The 10,104-nt window shown below is 42.0% G+C and overlaps 1 protein-coding gene across 1 annotated transcript; it reads left to right on the forward strand.

Moving 5' to 3' along the window:
* The first annotated feature begins 1,624 nt into the window (after window positions 1-1,624).
* Window positions 1,625-9,567, forward strand: gorasp2 (golgi reassembly stacking protein 2). Its single transcript, XM_058403618.1, has 10 exons — window positions 1,625-1,816; window positions 3,204-3,284; window positions 4,457-4,660; window positions 5,517-5,603; window positions 5,778-5,908; window positions 6,588-6,720; window positions 6,869-6,992; window positions 7,080-7,166; window positions 7,441-7,572; window positions 8,205-9,567. Exons 1-10 carry the CDS (start codon window positions 1,754-1,756, stop codon window positions 8,501-8,503), a joined length of 1,341 nt encoding a protein of 446 aa, XP_058259601.1. The 5' UTR covers window positions 1,625-1,753; the 3' UTR covers window positions 8,504-9,567.
* Window positions 9,568-10,104: the final 537 nt, after the last annotated feature.

Consider the following 10,104-nt stretch of genomic DNA (forward strand, 5'->3'; position numbering starts at 1 on the left):
GGGGAATCTCTGCCTCTCTCACTGGGAGGTTAAAAGCATGTGTAAAAATCTGCTTCCAGACAATCTGTGCTGCTAAATCTGTGCAGATAAACACAACATCTCAGATCTGATCTCAGTGATGAAGAGCCAGCTGAAATCCAGAACATGAAAATCAGCTCTGTTCCACTTCTGATATTATACACTTATTTATTCCTCTAGAAAACTAGATGAACAACAGTCTGTTGTGTGTGTGTTCCAGTTGTGTATCTGTGGAAGGAGATGAAACATTCTTCATGAAATACTCCAGAAAGAAAGACATAGAGAACATCAACACAAAACATACACACCTCTTGACACTTTATTAGGTACACTGCACTGACACTAGATAAGCGCCAACAGGGATCTCTCTCTCTCTGTCTCTATTATGGTTGAATGGTGTTTATATATTGTTCTTTTGCTTCTGCTGTTTTTATTATTTATTTTACTATCTTTATTTACGCTATTTAAATTTGTAGTGTTTTATGATTATTATTAGTAGTAGTAGTAATAGTATTTTATTAATGGTATAATCCAAATAATATAATACAATCCATAATGTATACACGTATTATTATTATTATTATTATTATTATTATTATTATTATTATTATTATTATTATTATTATTATTAGTTTTTCTGCATTTCCTGTAGAGTGTAGTAATTCCTCGATACCACAAGATGGCAGCACTACAGCATTTGAAATAAGCACTATGTCGTTGTACGGGGGGGAAAAAATCACATCTTAAATTCAAAACAGAATTTTTAATCATATAAAATATTTAAATTTCTGTATGGTTGTATTTGGTACAGTGTAATAATAAAGATGGGTTCTTTATAATCAGGAGATTTTTTCTTGACCCTATCGCTACACAAACGTTCCAAATCAGCATCATTTTTTATCCCACCCGTAATCGACAAATCCCGCCTCCTGCACTACGATTGGTTAGTAACTTTCCTGTCTCCTCTCTGTGATTGGTTAATCTGCTCACGAAAGCGCTCTCTCTCTCTCTCTCTCTCTCTCTCTAAATAACTCCACAACAATTGTAAAAAACTTCAGATTCCTGAAGATTCCTGTTCATGTTCAATCTGTTTATGTATAGCATAACCATGGAGCATACAATCTCCGGTGAGGTGTTACTATGGAAACAGTGTATTAAAAGTATTGAGTGTATTAATCTACACCTTGCAGCCAGAACTACTGTTATAGCTGCTGTTACAGGAATTTCGTCATCACCTGCTGACCAATCAGATTCGAGAATTCCACAACGCCGTACGTTACTCTAGCCATGTGATATTTATAATGTTTTACATTTTTTGTTAGTAACAATATTTTCGTAATAAAGAATAAACAAACTTTAAAATTTTCATAATATAAAAATTTTTTTAAATACATTTCCGGTAACGTCTATGATGCGTCTGTGTTCGCCTGTGGTTGCTATGGTGACGTGACGGCCATCCAACCGGCAGACTATTCGTGTCCGTGATTTTTTAGCCAATCAAAGCTCAGTAAAAAGTCTACTTCTTGCGAATCCTCGTACAGTAGGCGGGGCTTGTCTCAATACAGGTGTGAAAACAAGGACGCTTACCCACAAGCCCCTTCTTCACTGACTGCCACGTAACAGCTAAAGCTACGTAAGCGGCGCATCCCTGCTGAACTTCCTTACCCGGCTCGGTTCACCTAAACCCGGGATACAGGGGATAAGATTCACACGCTTCCACGGACACGGGGGAGTCATGGGGGGATCACAGAGCGTGGAGATACCTGGTGGAGGCTCAGAAGGCTACCATGTCCTTAGGGTAAGGTGTTGAGTAGTGATGCGGGTTTTTCGATGCGGCTAAGCTGCGCTAGCGGGTCCTGTTATGATGCTAATGCGGGGTAAGGAGCGCGTACGTGGCGGCGGGAGGAGGAACGCGACACCGTGGATGTACAGCGCGGCCTGCTCTACGTGGCTAATGCTAACGTTAGCGCAAAATGGAAGTTGACATAAAAATTCCGATTAGCGTTTAAATATAAATGTAGACAAATTAAATTCTCATATCTTTACAGATATTAATTTAGGATATCTGTTTGTTTTTGTATTTTTTTTTTGTTTATTCGTTTTTAGCTCGCACGTCCTCAGTTTAGCAAGCTGCATTTGCTAATGCTTTTAAAATCACTGCGTGAAAAACGTCAGCTGTTTAAAATGACCGACATTGTTCAGGACTAACTTTCCCTCTCCTGGACACTAGAGTCTTTATTGGATTAAGCTAGCCTGGTTTATTTAGACTAGTCTTGCAGGTGATTGATGCAAGGTTTTGTAATCCTTGTGAATGTGGACAGAAGAGGTTACACACACACACACACACACACACACACACACACAGTTGATTCAGGGTGTGTATCTGCAGGATTTTCAGCATTCATCCCAAGTGAGCAGCTATAGGTGAGGTTAGAACAGGTGGAGAACTAGAATCTGAGGCTGAAACCATCTAATGTACATCTTTGCTGTACAGAGTTACACTATACTGCCAAATGTTTTGGGACACTCCTCCAAATCATTGTTGTTTGTTTTGTAAAGACATGGATGAGCGAGTTTGGTGTGGAGGAACTTGACTGACCTTCACAGAGTCCTGACCTCAACCTGATCGGGATGAATGCGAGACAGGTCAAAACTGGGACGTGTGTCTTTACATGCACATGAATGTAATATGGAGTTGTCCCGCTCTTTGCAGCTATAACAGCTTCAGCTCTTCTGGGAAGGCTTTCCACAAGGTTTAGGAGTGTGTTCATCTGAATTTTTGACCATTCCTCTAGAAGTGTATTTGTGAGGTCAGGAACTGATGTTGGACGAGAAGGTCTGGCTCACAGTCTCCTCTCTAATTCATCCCAAAGGTGTTCTATCAGGTTGAGGTCAGGACTCTGTGAAGTTCCTCCACACCAAACTCACTCATCCATGTCTTTACGGACCTTGTTTTGGTCAGTGGTGTGCAGTCATGTTGGAACAGGAAGGGGTCATCCCCAAACTGTTCCCACAAAGCATGAAATTGTCCAAAATGTCTTGGTATGAAGCTGAAGCATTAAGAGTTCCTTTCACTGGAACTAACCCCTGAAAAACAACGATGATTTGGAGGGGTGTCCCAAAACTCCATGCAGTTTCTTGACCTCTAAATTTTTTTTTTCTTTTCTTTTTTTTTTATCTCTCAGGTGCAGGAGAACTCTCCTGGACACCGGGCCGGCCTTGAACCGTTCTTCGACTTCATCGTGTCCATCAATAACACCAGACTGGTACGTTTACAAAGATCACATCCAGCCACTTGAATACCGATCACATCAGGTGCTCTGAAAATGTTGGACATAAAAAAAAAAGTTTGTTTAAAATGTAGCTGCTTTCAGATAAATCCTGGCACTAAGCTGTACTCAGATCACAGTTTTGTTGAGTTTGGTATAAGAGGAACATGCTGTGTTGTGCAGAAGAGCTTGCACGACATCCTATTAAAAGAAAGATGTCTGCTTAAATAGGAAGATCTGCACACATGCTCAGTCACTCAGCCAATCACACCTCTCTCTTTCTGATCTTTTCTGATCCAGTTTCTGCGAGTCTGCACCCTCTGTAGATTCAGATCGCTGTTCTTGGCTGACCATTGTGGAAATTTTATTGCTCCAGTAGCCTCATCATCCTTTTCTGCTTACTATGTTTGTGCAGAGTTATCACTAAGGTTGTTTGACTTCGGCTCAAAACAGTCTGGACGTTTTCTTCTGGTGTTGATCATCAGGAAGACGCCGGACACTGGATATTTTTTATTTTTTGGCAGCATGCTGTGTGATCTCTAAATACTCAGAGCAGCTCTTCTGCTATTGGTAATTGTGATGGTTAACATGTCAGGAAAGCACATGTAGTTTTGGACATCTTTAGTCAGGTTGTTATGGACAGAAACACACTATTTTGGTCACAGCATGTTCTTTTTCTTTCTTTCTGTCTTCCTTTCTGTCTTTCTGCTCCTGAATTCAGCCACAGCCACATGCTACGGCTCTTCCTAGAGCGTATGTTCCTGCATGTACAACAAACCCATCCACTTTCTTAAACCCCAGGAACATATAATGATTGAAAGCTTATAATCAGTAATCAGTGGCAGTTCTGAGTTTTTAACAAACAAAAAAAATACCTCACATCCTTCTTGTCACTAGTGCCAGGTTTCAACCCCAGAGCCACTCCTGCCCTGGATAAACACCGTCTCAGTGATGACTGTTTACTCAGGTGTTTCTCACTGTGCTCATTTCCCTTTAGTGTTTCAAATGTTTCACACGTCCACGGAATGTAGAGAATGCAATTATGCGTAATGATTTAAGACACAGCCTTTATTTAAAGTAACGATCCTTAGAAGATAGCTAGCATCTAGTGACCGTTGAGGAGTGTGTGACTGTGTAACCAAACTGCTCTGTGTGTGTGTGTGATTTAGAACAAGGACAATGACACGCTGAAGGATCTGCTGAAGGCTAACGTGGAGAAGCCGGTGAAGATGCTGGTGTATAGCAGTAAGACTCTGGAGCTGCGCGAGGCCACGGTCACACCCAGCAACATGTGGGGCGGTCAGGGGCTCCTGGGGGTCAGCATCCGCTTCTGCAGCTTTGAGGGAGCCAACGAGAACGTGTGGCATGTGCTGGTGAGCAAATGAACCGTGTGTGGAGGTCAGAATAACTGGCTGATCTTGTTAAGTTCCGCACTGACATTAGTACTCAGCCTTCAGGGAGGAGTGAAGCTGAGTGAGATTTGCAACACAGCCTTTAGAGTCCTCGGTGATCAGACTGGTTTAACAGGCCATCAGTAAACATCTGGATTACTACATACTTCAACTCTGGGCTCTTCTCTGTTTCTGTCTGTCTTCCTGTTGGTGTCATATCTTCTGTCTTACTCATTCTCATAATGTTCCACTGTCTGTTTGTATTTCACTTGCTGTGTCTCTCTTGCTTTGCCTGTTGTTTGTCTGTCTCTCCTTTTATCTATTCTTCTCTCTCTTGCTCATCCTGTTTGTCTGTCTCCCGTTCACCCTGTCTGTCCTTCTCTCTTGCTCTCTTGTCTGTCTCTCACTCAACCTTTCTTTCTGTGTCTCTCTTACCTGCCTTATTTCTGTTTGCTGTTCATCCTGCCTGTCTGTCTCTCACTTGCTTCCACCTTGCCAACACTGTCTTTGTCTGTCTGCTTCACAGACTGTATGTTTGCCTCACACTCTCTCTGTCTGCCTGCCTTCCTCACACTCTGTCTGTCTGTAGGCCTGCCTCACACTCTGTCTGTCTGCCTGCCTCACACTCTTGTCTCTGTCTGTGTACCTCAAACACCGTCTGTCTTCCTTCCCATCACTTGCCACATTTTCTGTCGTCTCTTACTTATACTTCCCTGTCTGTTTCTTGTATGCTTTTATTAATTTATTTCCTTTCTCTCGTCCTCTTTTCCTTTTCCTTGTCTCTAATGAACCTCTCTGTCTCTCATTCTAACAACCTGTCTTACTCTCTCCTCCTCAGGAAATCGAGCCGAACTCTCCAGCCGCTCTGGCAGGACTGAGGCCGCACACAGACTACATCATCGGGGCAGACACAGTCATGAACGAGGTGTGTGTGTGTTCTTCATATATTCATTCTTATTGCATAGTCCTTATACATAGTTATCAGTGTCCATTTGTAACTATGAAGCTACTTACTGCTTTGTGCAGCTGATTTTTTGGTATGTGTTATGAGCTCTTCACTTCCATGATATATTTGTGTTTGTGTGTGTTTTCTTTTCAGTCTGAGGACTTGTTTTCATTGATAGAGACCCATGAGGGTAAAGGATTGAAGTTATACGTTTATAACACAGATACAGACAGCTGCAGAGAAGTCGTCATTACTCCCAACAGCGCCTGGGGTGGAGAGGGCAGGTGTGTGTGTGTGAGAGAGAGATACATCAGTAGTTAATAGAGGTTGTAGAGAAGTTAAGTGTGTGCACAGTGGAGCAGGATGTTTTGGGACGGAAGTAGAAAGCTGGCCATCACACACATCCTGCTTCATAACAGCACAGTGTCCACTTTTACACAAACACACACACACAGGATACATCCTGCAGACTGCGTTTTGTAATGCTACACCACCTTCTGGTATAGTAAGTAAATGGATCTAAATGAAGTACAGCAAAAGGGATTTCAGATTTCCTAAATCTACTTTAGGTTATATAATTTATACCAAGGTTTGTTTTTCACAGATGTTCTTTCATCAGTATGATAGGTTGGATTTCATCAGCTGTTCTTGTCACTTTTTTAAAAAGTTTTATTACTTTCCTGTTTTCCATTCTGGGAAATTTACTGCAAGAAATTAATGTCTGTGGAAATTAAATACACTTTATGGCTGAAAGAAGACGCCTCATCATTAAACCCATGTGTTTGTTAAACGTCCCTTTTTAGAGTTATCCCCACATGTTGTTGTGATAGTCAGGTGTCTGCATACTTTTGGCCATATAGTGATTAATCCATGTTTTTTATTATATAAGCCTGATTATTTTTCTCACTGTCTGAGACAACATGCAATAAAGTGATGTCCATCTTTTTCCCCCCTCTGTCCCAGTCTGGGTTGCGGTATTGGCTATGGTTACCTGCACAGGATTCCCACTCGGCCGTTCGAGGAGGGGAAGAAGATCAGCTTCCCTGCACACACTCCCAGTGCGCCAGCGAGCCCACTGAAGGACGGCTTCACTGAGGTTCAGCCTTTGTTTCTCACATGCTGTATTTATTTTAAAAACAAAGCCAATCTGTACAGCGAGGTCACATTACTGCAGGCTAAACAACCAGCCCAGAGAATTACATAGACATGCTATGTTTAAGTCTACCTTGTCTTTCTGCTCTCAGGTTCAGCTCTCTGCAGTAACCCCGCCTCCTGTTACGGTTCCCGGGCCCACTGGACTTGAGGGTAGTTTGTCTGGGCTGTCAATCAGTTCGGCTCCTCCCACTATGCCCACTGAGCTTCAGACAGGTGCCTGCTTCTTTTGTGCTAAACAGTGCACTCCTGTTCATTTGTGTTTTTGGTTACATCTCTAAAATAATGGTGGTGGTGTTTCAGGTGTGCCCACAGTCCCACTACTGCCCACTCAGGTCACCCCGGCCATGGGCACTCTGCCCTCGGTCAACCCCGCTACTACGCTACCAGGTAACACACACTGTCTGTTTTACACTTCACTTCAGACTTATAAATATTTCAGTATTTACGACTACTCATACTCAGAGTTGCTGTTGTTCAGCATCAAGCTGAAAATTTTCTTGTGATTGTAGTACATCTTGTAGCACAGCAGGGAAGGCAGACAGACTTGAACACAGAGCAAGCATATAACCCTTGTGTATATAACAAAACATATGTAACATTGCTGACTTTCAGTATATGTTTTGACCTGCACTGACCTCTGAGCTTGTCTGTATTGTTTCAGGCTTAATGCCGTTACCTGCTGGCCTTCCCCCACTGCCCAACCTGCCTAACCTCCCCAACCTGAACATCCCACTCCCAGACCTCAGTGGAGTATCGTTAACGGGAATCCCCGGCCTTCCTCCTTCCACCACAGGTACACACGCACAGCATGCCACTCTCTCTTTTTTCCCACAAAAATGAAGACATTTGATGTCTTCAATCTATAGTTGATAGATTGATCTATAGTTATAGACTTTTCTGATATTATTGAATACTCTCTGGAAACTTTACCCTTCTCTTCTCACATTATAGCGATATTTATAGCGGTATAGCAAACGTGCACTATTTTCCATCTGGAAAATGGAGACTAATGTTAGATAGCTGTGTGCAGTAAACATCCCTGTGTTAGGGATAGGATTTAGAAAAATTTTCACTTGAATAAAAATGGCACATTTTATTTGAACACGGCGCCTTTTTTTTTGGCCAGTGGAGGTAAACAGGCTGAATTTTGACTGAAAAGATAAAAGGCTCACGATGAAGAATCTCTTGTAACACCTTGATACTGATGAATGTGAAAATGCAGCCTGTTTTAGTGAAAGTTCAAAAAAGAAGTCTGTAAACATTTCTAGTGTCTACATTTAAAGTAAAACGCACAACCAGCAGCTTTCCCCTACTCTGTATATATGCATGCTCCAGGATTTACATTAAAGTAGCGGTTTGTGAAAGAAAGTCCTCGGGACATCAGTCTGGACCTGATCTTGTTTTGTTGTTGTTTCTTATCTGCAGGTTTGCCGTCTCTGCCTCCTCTCGCTTCCCTCGCTCCTCTCAACCTGCCCGGTATGGCCCCGATTCCCAGCATGCCTGGCGTTTTACCCTCCACTCTTCCCTCTGCTCTGCCCACAATGCCTAGCATGTCCCTTCCCTCTGACCTCGTTCCATCCGTCGCCCCAGTAACCTCCTCCCTGACGCCCAGTCAGACGCCGGCGCTCATCCTGGACGCTACGCCGAACGCCCCAGCAGCCACTGAGACACCTGCAGAGATACCTGCAGATACGAGCGCACATGCCACCGCAGAGTCATCATAACAACCAGGCTTTTTATCTGCATCCTAAAACAGGCCTGCCCCCCCCCCCCCCGACATATATATCTATATCTCTCTCTCTCTCTATCCCTCTCTCTCTGATCCTGTCTCAGAAAAAGTATTTATTCAGTCTATAAAGATCCAGCAGGCAGAACAAGTACACGTTGCTCACGAGGGCACACTGAGAAGGACGAGGACAAACAGCATGACCGGGTGCATGCGGTAATAAAAAAAAAAAACAGGGTTTTAAATCCAGAGAGGCCTGGTGTTAATATTCCTAAGACTAAAATGTTGAGAGATGGTTTTTTTTCCAATTGAAAATCTGTGTGAGATTAGACTTTAGCCATTGTTTCATGGTATTCTATATATGCTGCACTACTTTTTTGCACCATCAACTTGAACGTCATGCTACGTTTATGAAATTCTAGACGAACGATCGAGGTGACAAAGCATACACGTGTGCTTTCACCTATTAGAAAATCGTCTACTCGTCAGTGACACTGTAGAGTGACTATACGTTATACTATTTAACATCAAATGAACTGTTCATTGTGTCAGATTTCCTTTATCGAGTTCTCTAAATGAAGTAACCATTAAATCTTGATTAATTGTGCAGTAATTCCAGAGACAGACACTGATGCCTAACACTGGTATGCAGGTTTAAAAGAAGCAAAAAAAGGACATGTAGCCTCTCTGGATTTTGTCTTTCTATACCATCGCATTTGGAGTTTGTCACTTCTTTATTTTTATTTTTTCCTCCAACAGTAAGGTTACTAAAGTTATGGTCTCACTAAAGCCCATGTTATTGTCTATGTTAATGTACGGCTTGGATTGTATGTTTCCCTTGTTGTGATTAGACTTTTTATTTGAGGGGGTGTGTGAGAGAGAGAGAGAGAAAGCGTGTCCTCTCCCTCTCAGTGAGCTCTTCTGCTGATTTAGATTAACACGTACAAAAACTCGTCACACTATTATAGAACAGTGAATAAGGGGAACTGTTTGAGCTTGTGCAGAATTGAAAACTTGTGACAAACGCACACAAGCAATAAAGTACCTGAAGTTTTACAGTAACACTGTGTATGCAGTTGTGTTCATATGAGCTGTGTAGCTGGCTTTGCTGGCTTACTGACCATGCAAAACACTGCCACCGTGTGGTACACACACATTTTGTGTATAAATGTTAATCAGATGTGATGTGATTTTATTTATTTATTTATTTTAAAATTCCTTAATGGTAAAATAACCTTTTTTCATCCATGGCTTCAGCAGACGTATGAACTGCGTGAGAAATTCTCTTTGGGAAACTGATTTCCAGTCCAGAATGCTTGTTTGTAATCATTTAATAGATACTAGACTTTTTACAGTCCACAGTAGACCCCTGGGAGTAGAGTTTCTTGAAAATGAGTTAAAGGGGAAAAATAATTGAAACAATTATAGTAATTAAGACTAATCTTACCTACTGCACCTTTAAATCCAAGCTTTTATGTCTAGTGAAAAGTGTTTTACCTTTTATTTTTAATTTCACCATACACTATATTGCCAAATGTTCTGGGACACCAAATCATTGATGTTTTTCAGGGGTTGGGCTCGGCCACTTAGTTCCAGTGA

This window comes from Hemibagrus wyckioides, linkage group LG11, assembly GCF_019097595.1.
Source record: "Hemibagrus wyckioides isolate EC202008001 linkage group LG11, SWU_Hwy_1.0, whole genome shotgun sequence".
Classification (NCBI taxonomy): domain Eukaryota; kingdom Metazoa; phylum Chordata; class Actinopteri; order Siluriformes; family Bagridae; genus Hemibagrus; species Hemibagrus wyckioides.

What these genes read in the sequence shown, in the direction of transcription:
- gorasp2 (XM_058403618.1), top strand. Translation starts at nt 1,754, where the DNA reads ATGGGGGGATCACAGAGCGTGGAGATACCTGGTGGAGGCTCAGAAGGC. An exon ending in CCATCAATAACACCAGACTG is followed by an intron (nt 3,285 to 4,456) that starts GTACGTTTACAA and finishes TGTGTGATTTAG; the next exon opens with AACAAGGACAATGACACGCT. An exon ending in AGAACGTGTGGCATGTGCTG is followed by an intron (nt 4,661 to 5,516) that starts GTGAGCAAATGA and finishes TCTCCTCCTCAG; the next exon opens with GAAATCGAGCCGAACTCTCC.